A 20,961-nucleotide genomic window follows, 5' to 3' on the forward strand; every position below is an offset into this window, starting at 1 on the left:
AAAAAAAAAAAAAAAAAAAAAAAAAAAGAACACGCCAAAAAGTGAATTTTATTATGTAATTTTTTTAGTACATAAAAACAATTTTTTTTAGGTCAGACTCTGGATGTGTTTAACTAAAACATGGCTAATAGGCCACCGTGGTTAATAATGGCCCAGCTGTCCTTGCCAGAGGTAACTAAAAGGTACACCAGGCTAATCCTTTGAGTGGAAGCTAATGTGGGTGCTCTCGGGTTCATGAATAGCAAAAACTATTAACCATTTTTCAACATACGCACGCATAGTCATTTTTACACATTAAGCTTCCATTAACTCCTAGGGCAAAGTCTCAAGTCCCCAGCAGTTACCACAATACACCAAGAATACAAATCCATCATAAAGTGGGAAGAATAAGTCTCAGTTATGCCCCCTGCACTCTGTGTCTTGTTTGACTCAACTAATCTCAGAGATAAGCCGCAGACAATTACATACTGTGTGATTAATAAAAGCTGGCAGCCAGAAATCCATGCTCATTGGCTCTTAAAATGAGAGTCAGAGCTGGGTCCACAGGGTTGCTAGACAATGATGGCCATTATGAAAACACGGAACAAGAAGCTTCATATTGGCTTCTCAGACTCCATCATCACACATAGGCTACCCCAGGACTACAGAGAAAGCTAGGATGTGTGATGCCACTGTTCCTTAAAAAATAAGTAACAAAATAGATATTAGAATCTTGTTGGATATAGAGGAGATAGAAGAAAAGCGCTCAAGGGTACAAGAGTCTGGCACTTCGGGACTCAGTATTTTGTTTTGTTTTCAGATTCACTGACTCAGTGATTTTTGTTACGAATCACTCTCCTTGATACACAAACACAGTCGCCTCCACAGAAACTTTGGAGCCTACCTCTCCCAACACCTGTGACAGTGCCTGGAATAAAGTAGGTGCTCAAGAAACACTTATGGACCTCAACGGAATCATCAGAGAAACATCCAAAGGTCATTTTTTATAGTCAACACCCTACCACCATCACCACCACCCCCAAAAGAGAATTACCCTGAAGATTAGGACGGAGTTTTCTAAGTGATTGCTGAGTATGCACAGAGAAATGAAACAGACTTGCAGAAATCAAAAAGTGAAATAAGTCTCGGCGATTTTTTTGGCAAATCTAACCCAACATCACAAACCTCAAGTCAGTCCTTGTAAACATTTACAAGGAAGATTGTCACACAAATATGGTCACACTGTCTACTCTCCCTAAACTGAAACAGGATGGCCCTCCCTCTCTCAATTCAGCAGTCAAACAAAGCCCTACCTACCCTTTCGCTTGTGCCCTTTCAGCTCAGTCATTTAAAAAATATTTTAATGGGGACCTTGAGACCAGAGAGGTTTAGTAATTTGTCCCAGATCACACAGTGGGTAAATTGAGGATCCAGAATTTGGACTCTACACAGACTGATTCCAGAACGTACTTTCTTCAAATCTATACCAGCGACACATCTTTCAATTGTATGATTGGGGGTGAAGAGTGGGTATCACTTGATTTATGAAATCAGTATGTGAGGATAACTTGAATATAAATAAGTCACATTTGGGGTGCCTGGGTGGCTCAGTAGGTTGAGCGTTCAACTTCGGCTCAGGTCATGATCTCACACTCGTGAGTTCAAGCCCCGCGTCAGGTTCTGTACTGACAGCTCGGAGCCTGGAGCCTGCTTCAGACTCTGTGTCTCCCTCTCTCTCTGCCTCTCCCCCACTTGCACTGTCTCTCTCTCTCTCTCTCTCTCTCTCTCTCTCAAAATAAGTAAATATAATTTTAAAAACTTAAATAAGTCACATTCTATTTGCCATTTAAATAAATAAATAAACTTTAAATCACAAAAGTAATGTGTTTTCATTACAGAAAAAAATAAACAAGAAAATTCACTTCTCACTGTACCACCTGGATTTAATGACATAACATTAATGCTTTCTCATTTCCCTATGTTTATATTTTCCTACGCTTGCATTTTTTTTTCTAATAAGACACCTTCTTTTCCCTTAAAAATTCATCATGATCATCTTTCTACTTTACCAAAGATTCCACTCGACCAAATGCTAACATTGCATCGATCACAATTTACGTTTCTTGTAGGGATCATCGAAAAACCTAGAGGCTTATTCTCCAACATCTAAATCCTCAAGTCTCCTGTTTGCCCTGCCAGCTCTTTCCCTGAGTCAATATCCCAAGGAAGCCAGTTCATGTTTGCCTCTCAACTCCCTTATTCGAACGGCAGTCATTTCATCCAACTAGAGATTAAACATCTTCCTTTCCTTTCCCCCAGATCCAGCTAACTCGAAGCCAGCTTTAGTTGTGAGCCATACTTTTGGTCTCATTCTCAGGAAGTCACAAGACACTACTGTGTGCCTTTGAATGTTTACCACTGCATCTGTTCATAATATTTTTTTCTGGGGGCACCTGGCTGGCTCAGTCAGTTAAGCATCTGACTTGATTTCAGCTCAAGTCATGATCTCATGGTTGGTTCATGGCTTCGAGTCCCGTATTGCCTCTGTGTGACAGCACAGAGCCTGCTTCGGATATTCCCTCTCTCTCCCTCTCTCTCTCTCTCTCTCTACCCCTCCTCTGCTCACTCACACACTCTCTCTCTCAAAATAAATAAATAAATAACAATAAATAAATAGATACTTTTCCTGAAATTCCACATTTCAAAGAAGCTAAAAATATACGAGGAGTTTAAAGACCACCTTCAGGGGCGCCTGGGTGGCTTGGTCGGTTAAGCTTCCGACTTCAGCTCAGGTCATGATCTCACGGTCTGTGAGTTTGAGCCCCGCGTCGGGCTCTGTGCTGACAGCTCAGAGCCTGGAGCCTGTTTCAGATTCTGTGTTTCCCTCTCTCTCTGCTCCTCCCCCGTTCATGCTCTGTCTCTCTCTGTCTCAAAAATAAAATAAAACGTTAAAAAAAAAAAAAAAAAAAAATTTAAAGACCACCTTCAGTACCAATTAGCACCTATAAATTTTATCCACTCGCTTCGATAAAAGAGCCACCTCTTGACTGTTTACTTCAATGGTGAAGAAAGACTACACTGTTAGTACAAAAAAATAAAAGCACTTGGACCTCTTAGATATATAAAATTGAGTCTCTTGATACACAAAATTTGGTACAGAACAGTAATGAGTTAGAGTTGATGGGGGGAAAAACTCTCTCCAGCTCTTTAGGTAATGAGTTTGGAGCACTGGAAAATAACATCGACACAATGGCCTTTTAAATTTTAAGTGGGTTTTATCAGGTCTCGGTGGCAACATTTTCTTTACTTTGGGAATACATTCAGAAACTTCAATCGAAGTTTGTGACAAATAGAAGTCAATACTCAAATTTGTACTTAATTCATGGCCTTTCAGGGAAGCATATTATGATTAAAGGAAAGGCTAAGTAAAATCAGGTATGTTATGATCATAACTACCATTTGTAGAACATCTTCAACATATCAGGACTTCCATATACTTTATTTCTAATCTCAATTAGCCCTATAAGGCTGGCTTACAAATGAGAAAATAGAAGTAGAGAAAGGTGAAGTAACTTGCCCTTGGTCACCCAGATAATAAGTGTCACAGCCAGGATTCAAATCCAGCGCTGCCTGGCTCCAAAGCCAGAACTCAGTGACCAGTGACTATAAATAAGTCACACTCCTGGGTCCCCTCTGTTCCCGTCTGATGTACAGATTGAACAAGCCCAAGAAGAAGGATTGATCAATCCTGTTACCTACTGCTGTCAGCACCACGTGCAACCTCAGAAGGTAAGATTGAGTCCTCCTAAACTACATCACAAAAAATATCCTGGGGGAGGGTTGGGAAAGGGGAGAATAGGGGAAAAAAAAAAAAAAGTCCTCCTTCTTGGATTTGTTCAGGTGTGTTGTGCAAAATGAGACCGTACATGGGATAACGAGATCTGGCTGCATAGTCTGAAGACAGAACATACCCCAAACACGATGATTCTCAACTCTGCGCCTCCAAATTAACACCATTTGGAGAGCTTTTTAAAATACTGATTTCTGGGGTGCCTGGGTAGCTCAGTCGGTTAAGCATCCAACTTCAGCTCAGGTCATGATCTCATGGCTTGTGAGTTTAAGTCCTGCGTCAGCTCGGTGCTGATGGCTCAGAGCCCGGAGCTTGCTTCGGATTCTGTCTCCCTCTCTCTCTGCCCCTCCCCTGCTCACGCACACTCTCTCTCTCTCAAAAAAAAAAAAAAAAAAAAAATTAAAAAAAAATTTTTTTTTAATACTTATCTGTGGTGCTCCACCTACAGATTCTGATCCGACTGGTCTACAGTGGAATCCAAGTACCAGAAATTTTTTAAAGTTCTCTAGATGATCATAACGTACAACCACCGAGAACCACACGGTCCCAGAAGGGGAGTGCGTGTGACCCAAACACCCAATATCTATATTTTTCCTTATTATATACACCTGGTAAAATCTGAACACAGGGACCCAAAAGTTAGTTGGAAAGACCAACAACCCAGGGACATTACCTGGGCCGTATCTTCCATCAGTCCCCGAATCTTCTCCACGACATCGTTGCGCCGGTGCTGGCGCAGGGCACTGATGAGCTGGGCGAGGCTGGCCTCAGGCCCCCGGATGGTCCAGTGCTGCAGAGCTGCGTAGGCCCGCTCGTGGTCGGCCGTGTACCCGTTCGAGAAAGCGGCCACCTCCCGCTCACTGGCATTGCACAGAAACTGATAGATATCCTTCCACTGGCTTCCCACTTGGGCTGCTACGAGCTTCAGGATGTCAATCCCTAAACCAGAGAGAAAATAAAATGAGAAACAGACACAGGCACACGAGGGAAGGTCTTTATATATGGCGACTGTTTTAATGACCTAAAAGAAGCATGCTCTCCCCTTGTAATAACATCCAAGGGAGTGGACTGCCTTCTATAAGCACTTAACATACACAGCCCCTCCTAGGGACTAGGCAGGTACCCTCCTATAAATTTCACTTCCTGAGTATGGAACCAGAAGAAGGCACATTCCTGGAAGTACAATAAATAGCCCCCAAAACGATGTTTTGAAAGCCAAATCCAAACAAAAGAACCAGGGACTCCTTTGTTACTGCTAAAAACAAGTGCATCCACAGCTCCTGAGTGGCTCAGCTGCTTACGCCTCTGACTCTGATCACCACGATCTTGCATGGGTTTACGGGTTTGAGCCCCACATCAGGCTCCGTATTGAGAGTGCCAAGCCTGCTTGAGATTCTCTCTCTCCCCCTCCACCGCACATCCTTTCTCTCTCTCTCAAAATAAATAAATAAAACTTAAAAAAAAAAAAAAAGTGTAACCAGAGGCCCCCGGACTAAAAAAGTGGTGAAATTAAGAAATTAAGAAATTCATGAGATTAAGAAAAAAGTAAGCCATGGATTAAAAGCGCAGTGGACTTTATCCAGAACCATCTGGGTAGAGTGTTCAGATTCTGGAAATAATGTCCTTTATGTCAACTGACGGTATGCCCAGCCATTCCAGCCCAATGGAGGCACTCCTTAAGAACCTCTGGCTCCTTGTGCTCTAATCCTATGCTCAGCAAGCAATTTTTTCATCTATTATTCAGTCTCCGAAGCTGACTTGCACAGTTAAAATGGAGACAACAACCAAAGTGAGACTATAATAACAATAGCTATTATCTCCCCGGTTTTATGTCTCAGGCACTAGCTCTTGGAACATCTTTATAAAGCGTTAACATTCCAATCACACGGATAAGACCACAGCACCTAGAAAAGTTAGACAATCTGCCCAACAGCACAAAGGCAGCTGGGTCGGAACTGAACCTGACTCACTGGGTCACGTATTATATGGTCACTCTGGCGGATCGGTCACTTGTAAACTCCGTCAGTGTGGGTCTACGGGACCCAGAACTGATGAACGCAGGGTGAAATGCTGAGTCAAATCCCGGCAGCTGCAAGCTCGAGGTGAGTGCCTGACATTGACCCTCTGTGAGGTGTGGCTCTCCCTTAGCAACACGCTTTGGTGTCTTCCTGTACACAGCACCTTCTCTCGGCATTTACACGTTGGCTTTGCCCAAATTGATCCACGGCATTACAGAGAACCTCACAGTTGGGGACCTGGCAGGCAGGTTTACCACAACAGGGGGTGAGCCCTCTCAGCCAGTACCATGTCTTTGAATGAGGCCATGCTCCCATGCCCAGATACCGGAGGTATTATAGTTAACTGTTATGTCTTTAAAACACTAACTACTCAAAAAAAAAAAAAAAAAAAAAAGGAGTCAAGCTCCCACGTGAAGCTTAGGGGAAAAAAAAGAAAAGAAGAAAAGAAGAGAAGAGAGGGAAGATTCCTGGGATCGAGAACTGAATTTTTTAATTAACTACAGGTTAACCAAGGGGAAAAAGTCTTTTTTTTTTTTTTTTTTTTGATTCAGTCAGTTCTTGGGGAAAATAATTATAAAACTAGCTCTCAATGTTTGCCTAAGAAAAGAGCAACACTAATTCCAGAAGTTTCTTTGAAAATGGAGAGCTTTGTGTTTCCTCGATGTCAATCCTTACTCTGCCATGCAAACCTATAGAGGCAGATTTATCTGCAAGATTGCATACATATCCTGAACCAACCCCCTGCAACTGGCTTTTAGAAATAAGTTCCTGGTAGAAGGCTGCTTTCTTGTCAATTCTAAGAGTAGAATGCCACAAATCGAGGCATTACTGTACTTTCCACACGATTTTCCCTGGGCAGTGTGAAATACACTTGAACTAGTTGCTTTTCAATTTTCATGGCAATGTTTAGCCAGATACAGAGCTTTTGATTTCAAGCAACAGACACCTAAAAAAAAAAAAAAAAAAAAAAAAAAGTCTATGTCCTATTTAAAACCCTGCAGGTAACTTTAAGGAGACAGCCAGCTCTTTGTGATTGATGCGGTAGGTTCTTCCAAATACCAAGAGGCTTGTTCATCCCTGAATCTTAATTTAGGTTAATTTGACTAAGGCCCACAGTGTCTTACACGAAAACATGACTGCATTTTCTTGTACATGGGACTTTTGCCTAAATCTTCATAATGCCCGTGACAGTGTGGCTTTGGGCAAACCACTAACTGTCATGTCCATTTCCTCATTTGTACAATGGAGATACTCACGAGAGTCCCTGGGGATGGGCTGATTAACATTTTCTATAGAGTTGATTTATTTTTGGAAGCACCCCGTCATTATAAATGCTCCATATGCTAAACACTAAAACTTAAGACTAAATGCATTTCTGATGCAAATACACAGCCTTTATAGAGTAATTACAGAGTTTAAAAGGCTCAAACCTAACAACAGTTCCCTCTCCCCAGACCCAGTATTTATACTTTGTTTCAGTCACAAAACAAAGAAAAAGGAGGAAAAAAAGAAAAACACAAAGAATGGATACAATGAAACTTTCCTTCAACTAACTGACTGGAAGCTAAATTTAAGGCCCACCGATCAGGTCTCATTTTATTTCTTTATTTATTATTTTTTTAATGTTTGTTTATTTTTGAGAGAGAGAGAGAGAGAGAGAGCGTGAATAAGGGGAGAGAGAGAGAGAGAGGGAGACACAGAATCAGAAGCAGGCTCCAGGCTCCAAGATGTCAGCACAGAGCCCAACACAGGGCTCAAACTCACAAGTGGCGAGATCATGACCTGAGCCAAGTCGGACGCCTAGCGGACTGAGCCACGCAGGCGCCCCTCATTTTTTTATTTTTTTACCGTGAGAAAAAAAGAGAGTCAATGCACATGAGCTGCTCTGGGTCAGCAATGTTCTTCCCCACCACCACCCCTCCCATTGCACAGGGGATAGATCTAAAACAGCAGCCTTTCCACACCACAGGGGATCACAACCCAGCAGGAGACGGGCCAGTCTGAACTGGCCCAAGAGCCTACGGCCCCTGGTCCCCATCCCCACAAAGGGGAAAGAAAAACCTGTGGAGTATTTCAAGAATATTTGCTGAGCGGCCACTGCGGCTTACTGTGTTTGCTGGACTGATGACCCCTACAGAATTTTAATGCAGAAAGAATGATATCGCCAAGAAAGTGAAGTAATGCCAATGAAATGGAAAGTGTGATGGGCTCTGGAAGTGCTCTTTACTTAGAAAGGAGTTTTAGGCAAAACTAAGCCATACAACTATAGAGAAAAGCAGTAGGATAACTAAACCACATTGAGATAGTTACGTGGGGGCTGGGGGAGCGAGGCGGAGGTTACCGGGTAACGAAACCAGAAGGGACTTCAGAGGTAGTCACAAGGTTCTCTTTGTCAAACTGGATGCCGGGGAAATGGGTCCTCTTTTTATCTTGTTACTTTATTATTGGTTCGAGATCAGCTAGCCAGTTAGTAGTACCTCTACTGTTAATAGAGAACGTGGTGTAGGACAGGAGCTTTATTATATGCTGAAATTATGAATGCACTTGGGGTTGGATACAGTGTGTATGCTTCTTCCCGGCCTGTTATTACTGACCAAGCAGATGCTGGGAAAGTTTTCTGTGGGGCTAGTAAATTTATTTCTTTTCTTTAAAAATTATGGTGCCCTTAGAGGGGAAGAAAAGGGAGGTCAGCACAGGTTTTCCGTAAAGGACAACAGTAAATATATTAGGTTTTGAGTACCGCCATGATCTCTGGCCGAGGTCTCTTCCTCGACTCTGTTGTAACGTGAAAACAGCCATAGATGATACACGAGTGTGCCTATGAGAACCTTTATTTACAAAAACTGGGGGTGGCCTATGTATGGCCCACACACTGTACTTTGCCACCCCCTGAAGCAGATGCACTTAAAAGGGACCATAGCTTGGGGCGCCTGGGTGGCTCAATCGGTTAAGCGTCCGACTTCAGCTCCAGTCATGATCTCACAGTTCATGAGTTTGAGCCCTGCATCGGGCTCTCTGCTGTCATGATTGAGCCTGCTTCGGATCCTCTGTAACCCCCCGCCCCTCCCCGACTTTCTCTCTCTCTCTCTCCCTCTCTTTCTCAAAAATAAACATTTAAAAAAAAAAAATAAAGGGAACATAGCTAGATTATCAAATGGCATAAAGATTTAGAAAAACATCTTGTTAAAAGAAACACCCTGCCGACACACACACAAGACAATGAGAGTTCTCGCCCCAATCATTAATGTGAAATAGGGGTAACTGAAAGAGAGACCAACCCTGGTCCTGGTTACCTGTCCTATCCAAGTCCCAAGTTTCTATCTATCCCGGAGACAGAGGAGCTGAATAGATGGGACTCATTTAGCTGAAAGGGATGCCACATCTCATTCCTTAGGTTGAAAAATAACACATCCCTCCACCCACGGAAGTGCTGACAAGGGTGTGAAGCTTAACTTTGCTCTTCCTGTGATGTCAGGTCCCGGAGCTCTGAGAATGAAGCTTCTAAAGAAATCAGCATAGGAGTCAAACAAGCCCTTATCTGCCAGATAGTTGCTAGGGGCTGTGTGTGAGAAGGTGGCCCTGGCCCCAGGACACGGCTTTTGAATTTTGAGGAGCAGGTAGCGGAAAGATCATGAACTTAGTCATCACAAGATACGGTTTCAAATGCCATGACTTGTTAGTTGTGTGACCTTGGGCAAATGACCACCCCTAAGATTCCAGGGTCCACATCAGTAAAATGACAATGCCACCTCTGATCTCATAGGGTGGGTAAGGAGATTTATGGGATCGGGTAGTAAAACCGTCCAGCCGAGAGCTTGAGTGCACATCGGTTTCGCTTCCTCTGTCCCCTCCACCTCTGCACAGACAGGTCGTCGGGACAAAGGACCTGAAAGGTGGCAGGGGTTTTGCAGAGACCTAGGGATTATAGCTACTTGACAATGAAGGCGAGCACCAGCATCCTGGCTTCCTGTGCTTTATGGAACCTCACTGGCACATACCAGAAGGGGCACCGCCACACAGAAGGGCACCATCCACAGAAAGGCAGATGTGAAAGAAAAATGTTTCTGCCCCTGCAACATGCAGGGCATCCTATCAGTACTCACTGCTGACCTTGCCCAGATTGGCCACCAGGGAACTCAAGAACAGAGGCATGAAGGAGGTCATTGACTGAGCTATTGTGGAAGCAATGGCATTTTTCTAGTGCATCCTAAAATCCTGAATCAGATATCATCTGGGTGACAACATTAATTTGAGGCTCATTTTGTTAAGCCCAATGTCAGCTCCAATATGCAAAAAAAAAAAAAAAAAAAAAAAAGAGTTCCACCTCTTTTCATAAAAACCTGAACTGACCTTTATAATCAGAGAAGGTATTAAAGCTCTTTCCTTTTAGAGATAAATAACTAAAATGAGTGCCATCATTAAGAACCCACATTAAAGCCTCCCCGGACGAGGTATGAAGGACAGTGATGATGGAAACAAAGGCCATCTATAACCCACAACACAGGACCTGGTTTCATGCCGTGCACCCGGCTTCAACAGAACGGGTGCGTGGAAAAGATGAGTAGGTTACAAGCTTTGTGATGGTACCAAATTCTCATCATTTAAAAGATTCGAGCACTCCCACTGCATCTCCCATACTTGTGAAATGTAATGTCTGTTCTCATTATTCTTCTTAGAAAGAGAGGTAGAGCGACGAATAATGAGAAAATTCCCATAGAGGCAATTAATACACAACTTCCTCCTCCCTGGACAGATAACTCCATAATTATCTCTATGCTGGTTTCTCTACACACAGCCATCTCCTGCGATGTAGACACACGAAAGAAAGAAGGAAAGAAAGAAAGAAAGAAAGAAAGAAAGAAAGAGCAGGAGAAATGAGCTCAAGATTATCTCCCTTCTACCATCATCCTAATTCCTACCCCCCCCCCCCCACATTACTCTTTATCAACACATGCTGTGAACTCAAGCTTACAAACTGCAGGTACGGGGGCAAAGATGGATACAGCATGTTTCAACGTATGTACAGAGCAATGTACAGCAAGTTGGAAATCTAAATAAAAGCCTGGCTTTAGCATTCCTAGAATTGATGTTCTTTCCTATCCAATGGTCATGTCCTCATTGGTGCCTTTTCTTACCTCCTTCTTCTGCCTGAGCCCCACATTGGCTGTGACTACCATTATCCCCAGCACCTGCCAGAGCCTAGCACATAACGGGAATTACAACGAACATCTTGAATGAATGAATGGGAGCCTTTTTTTCTGAAGTTTCCCCTCTTGGCTGAATACCCCCCCCCCCCACTACCTTTTATCATCTCATTAATCTCTATAACTGCAGCCATCGAGAACCTGAGGGGCCACATGCTGACACAGCCTCGTCATGTTACCGTGCCAGATCTCATGTGGTCAACAATGGGTGGAACCTGGGCTTCCTGGCACGGGGACCCCGTTCTTGTGCAAGAGCCTCTCCCTCTGGCAGTGCCCTCTTCCCAGTGAGGGTGGTCCGCCACAGCCATGTCAGGCACCAGAGGAAAAAGTCTCCCAGACTGTGTGCCCCTGCAGCCAAATCCTCCTGCGGAGAGAAGCTGTCTAGACCAAGGTCTGTCTGGCCCGATTACACAGTAAGTGCTTCTAAAAGCAACATACCCGGGGCGCCCGGGTCACTCAGTAGGTTAAGCGTCTGACTGCAGTTCAGGTCATGATCTCGTGGTTCGCGACCTCGAGCCCTGAGTCGGGCTCTGTGCTGACAGCTCGGAGCCCAGAGCCTGCTTCGGATTCTGTGTCTCCCTCCCTCTCTCTGTCCCTGCCCCACTCGTACTCTGTCTCTCTCTCTCAAAAATAAAACTAAAACAAAAAATAAAATAAAATAAAATATAATAAATAAATAAATAAATAAAATAAAATAAAATAAATAAAAGCCACACACCAAAAACGTGCACCTGTGTTTGGTAGTAACTAGTATGGTTACGGCATGGTTTTAAAAATGGGATATCAACAGGAATCACTCTCAATGCATCACACAGGAAACTACTTTATCAGCACTTGGGAGCTTAGTACACCCCAAGTTAAAAATACTCCTTTCCTCTAGTTGAAGTACAAAAGTTGAAAGAACTGCTTAAACTTCATTTTAACTCGAAAAGTGACTTCCGAAGCAGAATTAATCACTAGCTTGTTGAAGGCTCAATGGACAATCACTATAAGCTCAGATGAATCTCAAAAGCTACTAAAAAAAAAACCACTGTGCAAAGGTCTCATAAAGCTAATGATGGGCCGTCTACCAAAGACAAGTTCTATGAAAACAGTAGACAATTTTCCAGATGGAAGAAATAGATACCACTGATGCTGTGGGGAAAACTAATAACCTTGTATTTCACTCCGTGGAGGAAAACAAAAAGCACAAGGCCCAAGATGCCTCCTTTCTCCTGGTCTTAGTCTGTGTTTGAAGCTGTTCATTTATTCATTCGACAAAAACATATCGAGCCCTTATTCTGCACCTGCCACTGTCGTAGGCACTGGGGACACTGTGGTGTAACAGGGCATAACAAAAGCCTTTCCTGCATTCCACTGGGAGATATGGAAAGTAGTAAGATATTTAGCGTGATAGACAGTGAGGCATGCTGGGGAGAAAAATGTAACAAAAAGTCACTGGAGACGTTTGAACCAAGGAATGGCACCATCTGACTTCCATTTGAGCAGGGTCATTTTGGCTGCTGTCAAGAATACATGGAAGGGATACAGGTAGAATAGAAGCCACCAGTCAGAGGTCACAGCGATCTCCCCAGGGAAGGGACAGTCATTTGGGCCCAAGGGGCAAAATGATAGGAATATTACTATCTGAATATAGATATATTCAGTAATATAATATATTACTTCTGAATATATTTTGAAGGGAAGGCTGATGAGATTTGCTACTGGGTTTGCTAAATATGGGGGGAGATAGAAGGAGTCACTCTAACATTTTGGGCTGAGCACCTGGAAGGCTGGAGGGGCCTCTTTCTGCAATGGGTAACTGATGTGGAGGTGTGGTTTGAGATTCAGTTTAAACGTCTTAGGTGTCGAACGTCTAGACATCTGGGTCTATCGAGCAAGGGAGAGGATATTTGTATATTACATTCAGGTTCAAGAACCAAGATGCACTTGGGAATCACCAGCAGATAGACGGTATTTAAAGACCTTAGCCACCAAGGAAGGGAGAGTGTACAGGTAGGAAAGAGGTGCAAGTCCTGAGTTCTGGGGCTGTCCACTGCTTTATAGGTCAAGTTAAAGAGGAGGAACTAGCCAAGGAGATGGAGAAGGAATAACCAGAGAGGTGCGAGAAGAACCAGGAGGGAACAGTGTCCTGGAGGCCAAGGTAAAGAAATGTTTCAAGGAGAAGGGGATCAAGAACGTTAAATGCTGCCAATAGGCCATGCAGATTCAGAGGAAACTGAACTGAACAGACAAAATCATGTGGTCAGACTCTACAGAAAAGACGCAAGATTGTAGCTAAAATACTGCCATATTTCACTGATTCTAAGACATCTGAATGCATATTTCAGTCAATGCCTTTTCATATCTTGGTTACAGTGGATTTTCTTCCTTAGTGGTATTATATTTTTAATGTTTATTTAATTTTGAGAGAGAGAGACAGACAGACAGACAGACAGAATCTGAAGCAGGCTCCAGGCTCTGAGCTGTCAGCACAGAGCCTGACGTGGGGCTTGAACTCACAAACCACAAGATCATGACCTGGGCCAAAGTTGGCCGTTTAACCAACTGGGCCACCCAGGCGCCCCCCTTAGTGGTATTTTAAAAAATGTTATGTCACCATCAGTGGTGTCTTAGGTTTGATAAAATATAAAGAGTCATTATCTTTTTAACTTATAAACTTGAACCTGCCTATTTTTTACAATACGACACAGCATCCACACTTAATATGTCAAATTCTGTGCATACCCTGCAATGTTAAAAACCAATTACTCAAGAAGAACAACCAACAGAAATCTAGAAATTCCTCCTCCTCTGCAAAATCTGCTTACATAACACCTGACCAGGTTGATTCAAGGGCACTGATTTTTAAGGATTTTTTTTTTTTTTTTTTTTTGGTTTGGTTTCTATTTGTATTTTAGCCCTCTGTGGGGGAAAACACTAATTTGTTTTCCAAAGAGCTTAAATGCAAAAGCTGTTAGTTAGATAAATTACAAAATAAAATACACACTTAAAACTAAATACCATCCCCTTAAAGCCCAGAGGAAGCATCATCAGCGGGTGGGCCTGGGGAGGACAGCAGCCTGCGATTCCCAAGGGCAAAAGCCCATCCCTGGCCACTTTGTGCACGAGATAATGCTTTTTAGGCTCCAGTGATAAGAGGCTTTTCTCCTGCAACAGTTCTTTCTGCTGCATAATCCTCAGACATCCTCAGAGGTTAAACAGATAGGTGCTGTCGGCGGGAAATGGCATTAGTGGAGGCAGAGGTGGAAAAGGCAGTGGGGTAAGGGGGGGAGGTGGAAAAAACGTCTCTTCCTGCCACTGTAAAATAACTATGGTGGGGCAGCCCCAGCGATGGAGCAAAGGACACAGCGGCCTCTTAAAATGGAACAATCTGCTCCCTTCAGCCCAGCTTCCCGGTGTTTACATTTCAAGTCTACTTCCCATAGGAAATTTGGGCTGACAGAGAGGTGACCGTCTGGAATTTTTAGTCAAGGAGGCTTGAGGCAAAGAAGGAAGGTTTCTTTGGTTGCAGCTGTCTGCTGTCTGGGGCTGAGAACAACACCAAGTTCAACAGATGTGGCTTCAGATTAGCAGGACTCCATCACCTCTGACTTATCTGTAACGGCCTTTATTTATTTATTTTTTTTACGAGAGCCCTCCAAGCCTAAGCTTAAGAGAAAAGTGAAAAGTAGGAAATCGGTGTAACTTCTACAGAGGAGAACTCATTATTGATGACAATTTTGTAGTTGTTTTATTTCAGACAAGTTGGGTTTTGCTAAGGGAAATAAAATTTTCTTAATAGAACATGATAAAAAAAAAATCAGGCATAGAAATTTAGAAGTTTCTAGCCTCAGGTGATTCATGGGAAATTTCAAAAAATCTCTCAAAAAATAAAAATCAAATACAAAATTCGTAGAATAGGATATGCCACTCAGTAAGCATGAGGTAAGTCTTTGTTGAAGCAAAGTAAACAATGGAAACTTAATGGTAACAGAAGCCTTTCTTATAAGGCTAGAAAAATATATTTACTAGTCACAGTTGTACCCCAGAATTACTCTCACGATCTTGCCTATGTCAGCACTAACAAGCATCCCGTAACATCACTTTAGGGGGAAAAAAAAATGAGTCGAGTACTTATTATCAAATTCCTAACACACTTCACTTGTTCATCATTTCTGAATGCTGCATATGGTAGTTTCCATAATTCGATTGCAATGTTTTAAGTGCTCCCTGAAACCTGACTGAAGAAGTCTATTGATATTGTTCAAATATATCCAGGGCACGGCTTCCGGTTACTCAACCTCTGTCCCCTACCAACCACTGCAACCTTGGGGAAAGATTTATGCCAGAAACACAGTCCCAACTGGACTGCATCTGGCTGCTTTCCCCGGAAAGAGGATGAAGGCTATGAGAGCTGGGAATCCAAGAGACAGGTTTCCTTCACAACCCCTGTAAAGACCCATTCTCTCATACCTGACCCATCCTGAAGGAGGAACCACAATTTGGGAAGAAAGGAAACACATTTCCTAAGCCTACTGTTGGTATTCATAAGGACCTAGAACCAAGAATGATGCTCGTAAGTAACACTTAAAGAAGAGATAGGTTTTACTTATTTGCTGGGTAGTGCTTTGCTTGAGCAGCGAGGTAAGGATAGAGAACAGGATGGAAGAAACAAAACACATATTACCAGAAACTCAACCCCTAAAATATAGCTTTGTTCAAGGACAGTGTCTGAACTTTTTAAATAAGCGCACTGGCAAATTATGTCCGGGTTCTCAGGCAGCACTGTTTTCCCAAAGAACAGTCTTTACAGACAGACTGGGATATCAATCTTAGACAAATAAAGTTATGCAATCAAGTTATGCAAATAAGAGGTTTAACGACCAAGCCAGCTGAGCTGTACTTGAACTTGAACTCCATCTTCAGGTTTCAAGCCTGAGACACGGAAGCAGTTTGGTGTTTGGTCGTGGGTGGTTCTTAACTTCACTGGTCAGTTTTTGCAGCGCCGAAGGACAGGATTTTGGAACGGAAGATGTTAGAGATACTTGAAGCCAAGCCCTTCATCCTACCAGTGAGCAAAACCGGGTTCCACAAGGTCACAAGGTCCTTCCCTCTGCATAGCCTCCCTCCAAGCCAATGCTGTCCTACTGCACATGTCCCCTGAGCATGGTGGGTTCCTCCCCCCTCCCCCTTGCCCCAGGCTGCACTGTCGAGGCGACCATGGGAGCAGGCTGGGTGAGCAAAACTCCTTCCTCTCGGCCTCGAGAATGCTGAGAGTCACAGACTATGTGCCACACTGTCAGTTTCTTTCCAGCTCTTTTTGTTCTGGTCAGTCGGGCTTTGAGGCACGTTATGGCCACCGTTCTTAGTGTAGATTTTTTTTTTTCCCTGCAGCCATTTCTCCTGACCCACAGGACTCATTAAATCTCACCCTCGATGGAGTTCTACTTGTCTTAAACATCGGATACAACTGTCCCTCCACCCTGGCCTCAGCTCTCCACGAATGCTTAGTACAGCTCAACTTCCTGACCTTCCTGTGAGGAAAGAGAAAGAGAAGCAAGCCGAGCTGGCAGTTTTATCAATATTTACATATGATCTCATAATTTAGTCTTCATCAACAACACCATGAGATAGGAGCTATGTCCACATTACAGATGAGAAAACTGAGGAGAGGTTCGGTAGCTTGGCATAGTTGCACAGTCAGGACGGAGAGTCAAAACCGCAGGTGAATCCACCCATCAGCCCACATCTCTCACTGCACCATGATGCCTCCCGGGACCAAGCATAGTGTTACCCACCCTGTCCTTCTTGAGTCTTGGTTGCTTCCCTGAACATAAATCTTTTGAATATGTCTCCCGCCAACCCCGACTCCCCTTCATGGGGTCACAGGAAAGGAGACAAGTGGAAATAAAGGAGAAATCGGTTACAATGATAGATTGACGATAGCCCAGGTTTCAACCTTCTGCCCACTCTTCCTCCTCCAAACAATGGAGAGACGTGGGAGAGGCAGCGGCACATGCTAGTGACCAGCTCAGAATCCAAGGCCAGCTGCGTGAGTGCCAGTCCTGGCTCACCACTGGCTTGACGTGTGGACCTTTGTCAAGTCATGTAATCCTTCTGTGCCTCCGTTCTTAATATGCTGTAGAATGGGCACGGTCCTGCCATTATAAGGTAGTTCTGAGAATTAAATGAGAAAGTACATATAAATCCCACAGAACAGTACCTGGCACACAGTAAGCATCTGATAACCCTGGTGTATTCTTTCTCTCCCTTCCTCCAAACCAGTGTGTCAATGCCAAGGCCTTACATAGGCTCCCTTAGAGCAATTTGCTTATAGAATAATCCTAGACGAGGACATTTTTGAGTAAAACCGAGTTAAAGTGAGAGGATGTCAAGAGCAGCCAGAAAGGTGCTTGAGTGCCTGAGAAGCAGGCCATGAGGGTGTAAGGAAAGGATCAATGAAAGGAGAATGCCTCTGCCTCTTCAAGGTCAAGGTGGGAAAGTTCCGTGTATATTGCAAGAGCTTTAAGAACTTCTTTACTTTCACCTGCAGCCAAGATCTAATTCATCTCCAGCTCCCAGCTTCTTCACCTCCCGCAGCCGGAAATCATCCAATTAAGAGGCTCAGCAAAGGTAGCGGAACATCGCCACCACCTGCAGCCCCCCAAATGAATGACCACCTAGGGACCATCACCATCCCCATGAAGGCAATCCAGGGAGACGTCCCCTTCTGAAACATGCCTTCGTCTCTCCCCGCCATCCACTTCTGAGTCCCTGTGGCCAAAGGGCTAAGTTCTTTTGCTCCCCCAGCCTCAGCCTTCAGTATCCTCACAGGCAAACAGCCTCTCCATGCTGTCATTTAAGAAACAGGAGTAATTGCTTTCAAACCCCGATAGCCTCTGAACTGAGCAGGACCCTGCAGTCCTTTGACCAGAGAAGCAACACGTGAAATATAAAAAGCACTGTCCCAGGAGCCAAGAGACTCAGCCTTAGTTTCTTCTCTAAGCCTACTGGCCACACGACATTGGGCAAGTCACTGTTCTCGTCTGGCACTCAGTTTCAGCTTCTGTAAAATGGTAGATTAGACAAATACACACACACACACACACACACACACACGATCTCCAACTTGAAGCTCTCCCCAAATAAAACTAAACCAAATACCTTCTACGTTACTAAAGCCTAGTCCTTGGACCATACCTTAACCTTGGTGTTCACACACACATAATTAAATGAAAAATAACAGAAGTCAAGCAGTTTAATAATGAGTCACGTTTAAAATTTCCTCTTTTTTTTTTTTTTTTTTTTTTTTTGCCTTGGGATTCCTTAAAGGTAACCCTGGTTACAAATAGGAAGAGTTTACTTCAGACACTATAGTCCCCTACTTCAGCCAAAGTACAGCTAAATCAGAATCAGGCAGATTGACCATTGAGTTCCTTTTCAGGAAAACAAGTCAACATCTGAATGACAACTCTGAAACGGGAGATAATACAGTAAAAGACTCAACAAAGAGGGAGAAATATGTAACTAAGATGGAGACTAGCTCCTCTCCAATCTAATGTCTCTCATAGCACTTTCCCCTGAAGAAATAAGAAATTCCTGGCTGTCGAGGCGAAAGGCAAAACCTGTGGACAAGAGCTCTGCCTGGGCCTCTGAAGTACCCAGCAGGGCGCCTCGCCTATTCCCTGCAGGTGAAACCAGACTTGGACATTGCCTTTCTGGAAGCGAGATAAATTCTTTCTATAACCCCAGCCTTCCACTGATCTGTGAGTGACATTTTTTCCCTCATCCTCAAGGATTATTTTTGGATTATCCTGTAACATTTTAAGCATAGTCCCAACAAATTACAAAGCTGCACGGATCTGTGCTAAATGTGTAATTTAAGAACCCCTTGACAGGGAGAGTAATCCTCCCTGAGAACTAATAAGAACTCGTAAAAATATATATGAAAGTTAAAGAGAGTTTCAGCAGAAGTCTGAACTTATTCATTGATACTCAGCTAGACTGCCTGGGGGTATTGCCCCAACATGTATATCCTGGAAGCTGCCTTGACAGATGGATATGACAGGTGGATATGAGCTGCTGGCCGCCCTCCAGCCAGGACGAGAGTCGACTAACTTTTCCAAGGCAGGAAAGCACTTACCAGGTATGCTCTCTGTGTCACCAGGGTAAAGCTGTTCTCAGGAGTTCTGTTGGGAATGGAGTCCCTCGCCCATATGAGGAGACCAAGGCCTTCCTCAGCATAATAATTCAGAAATGGATGAGAGCCTTGGACACAGCTCCACCTTAGGCAATCAAGGTGACACATCTGAAGGGACTGAAAGACTCAAAAGTAGCTCCCCCCCGCCAGTCCCAACCACGCTACAAAAATGTCTCACATGCTCTCCAAAAGCATGCACGATTATCGCACGTTCCCCTGGTCCTCCCCAGCCACGTGTCCTGACTTAGGTGGAAATTTCCACTGCCCTGACCTTACTCTAGGGTAAGCGCAAGGGAAAGCTTTACTGCGTGGCAGTGAGCACGCGGTCCTTCTTTGGCATCAGTTTGGGGTTAAGCCTGGCCTCTTATCTCGGCCTGGAAGCCCCTGTACTCCACTCTACAGCCCGCTGCAGGATCCATGAGGGCAGATCACACTGGGACAGACACCAGTGTGACGGCAGTGTCCTCGGTTACAGTAAAATGATCATGCAGACCAAAATCTGATGACCCTGCTGTGTTGGGTTCAAGTTTCCTCATTCTTCAAAGTTGAGATTCAAAGAGAGCAAGTCTTCCTCCCAGGATCAAGCAGCCTTTTAGTAGAAGACCCAGATCGGGACCTCAGGTGTCACAGTCCAGTGTCATTTCTGCTGCCGTGGCGCCTTCTGGGCACCGCGATCCAGCCTCTGAAGAACAAGCCCGTGGCTCCACTCAACCAGCTCATGCTTGTTGAAGGGACTGCATTTCAGATATTCTTACTCTGTGCAGCAATCCGGCATGCCTCCCTTCCAGCTCTCCTCAACACCACTATTCGGACACTGAACGAAGAAAATATTCAATGCAGCCGTGCACGCTCTCAGCTTCTGAGGAAAGAAGGGGCGCGCTGCAGCGTATAGTTGGTTGTGCGTGTCCACTGCCTCGCTCGGTCCCTCTCTCCACACAAAGCACATCGTCCCCTGAGCGAACGACGAAAGGTAGGCGACCAGACTGCACCCCAAACCACTGCCTCCTCCCTCTATGGCTCTGGTTTGCCTAAGAGGCAAGATATAGCAGGTGCATGGCAGGTACCCCCCATGAGGTGGACCCACGAGGTGAGACTAAGGTCTCTTGGCAAAAACTAGTATCTATCAGGAGGAGGTGGAGAAACCCTGGAGTAATTTTTCAGCAAAATACAGGGTAACTGCCACCTTTTCCTTGCCCCCCCCCCCCCCATATCCGATGGTCCTGTTTTATAACTCAGCCCTTCAGCAGTCAGACTGGGAAATAGTTGCTGCTAAACATAAGGTGGAACACTGAGGCTAGAATTCAAGCAGCTGTCCAAGAAGAACCAGACTGCTTCTCCAAGCCATACAAGGCACCGGGAGGCAAGATACAAAAAGAAGTGCTAAGAGGGGCGCCTGGGTGGCTCAGTCGGTTGAGCGTCCAACTTCGGCTCAGGTCATGATCTCTCGGTCTGTGAGTTTGAGTCCCGCGTGGGGCTCTGTGCTGACACCTCAGAGCCTGGAGTCTGCTTCAGATTCTGTGTCTCCCTCTCTCTCTGCTCCTCCCCTTCTCACGCTCTCTCTCAAAAATAAATGAACATTTGGGGCTCCTGGGTGGCTCAGTGGGTTAAGCGTCTGACTTCGGCTCAGGTCACCATCTCATGGTTTGTGAGTTCGAGCCCCACGTCGGGCTCTGTGCTGTCAGCTCAGAGCCCAGAGCCTGCTTCGGATTCAGTGTCTCCTTCTCTCTC

The 20,961-nt window shown here is 44.4% G+C and overlaps 1 protein-coding gene across 1 annotated transcript in view; it reads right to left on the bottom strand.

The window, feature by feature from the left end:
• TNFRSF21 (TNF receptor superfamily member 21) overlaps positions 1-20,961 on the bottom strand; it is a 69,805-nt gene that overhangs the window by 18,756 nt on the left and 30,088 nt on the right. Inside the window, exon 4 of the mRNA XM_060615686.3 lies at positions 4,503-4,768. Coding sequence (XP_060471669.2) covers positions 4,503-4,768 — 266 coding nt within the window. The remainder of the gene's footprint in view (positions 1-4,502; positions 4,769-20,961) is intronic.

This window comes from Panthera onca, chromosome B2 (assembly GCF_046562875.1).
Source record: "Panthera onca isolate mPanOnc1 chromosome B2, mPanOnc1 haplotype 2, whole genome shotgun sequence".
Lineage (NCBI taxonomy): Eukaryota > Metazoa > Chordata > Mammalia > Carnivora > Felidae > Panthera > Panthera onca.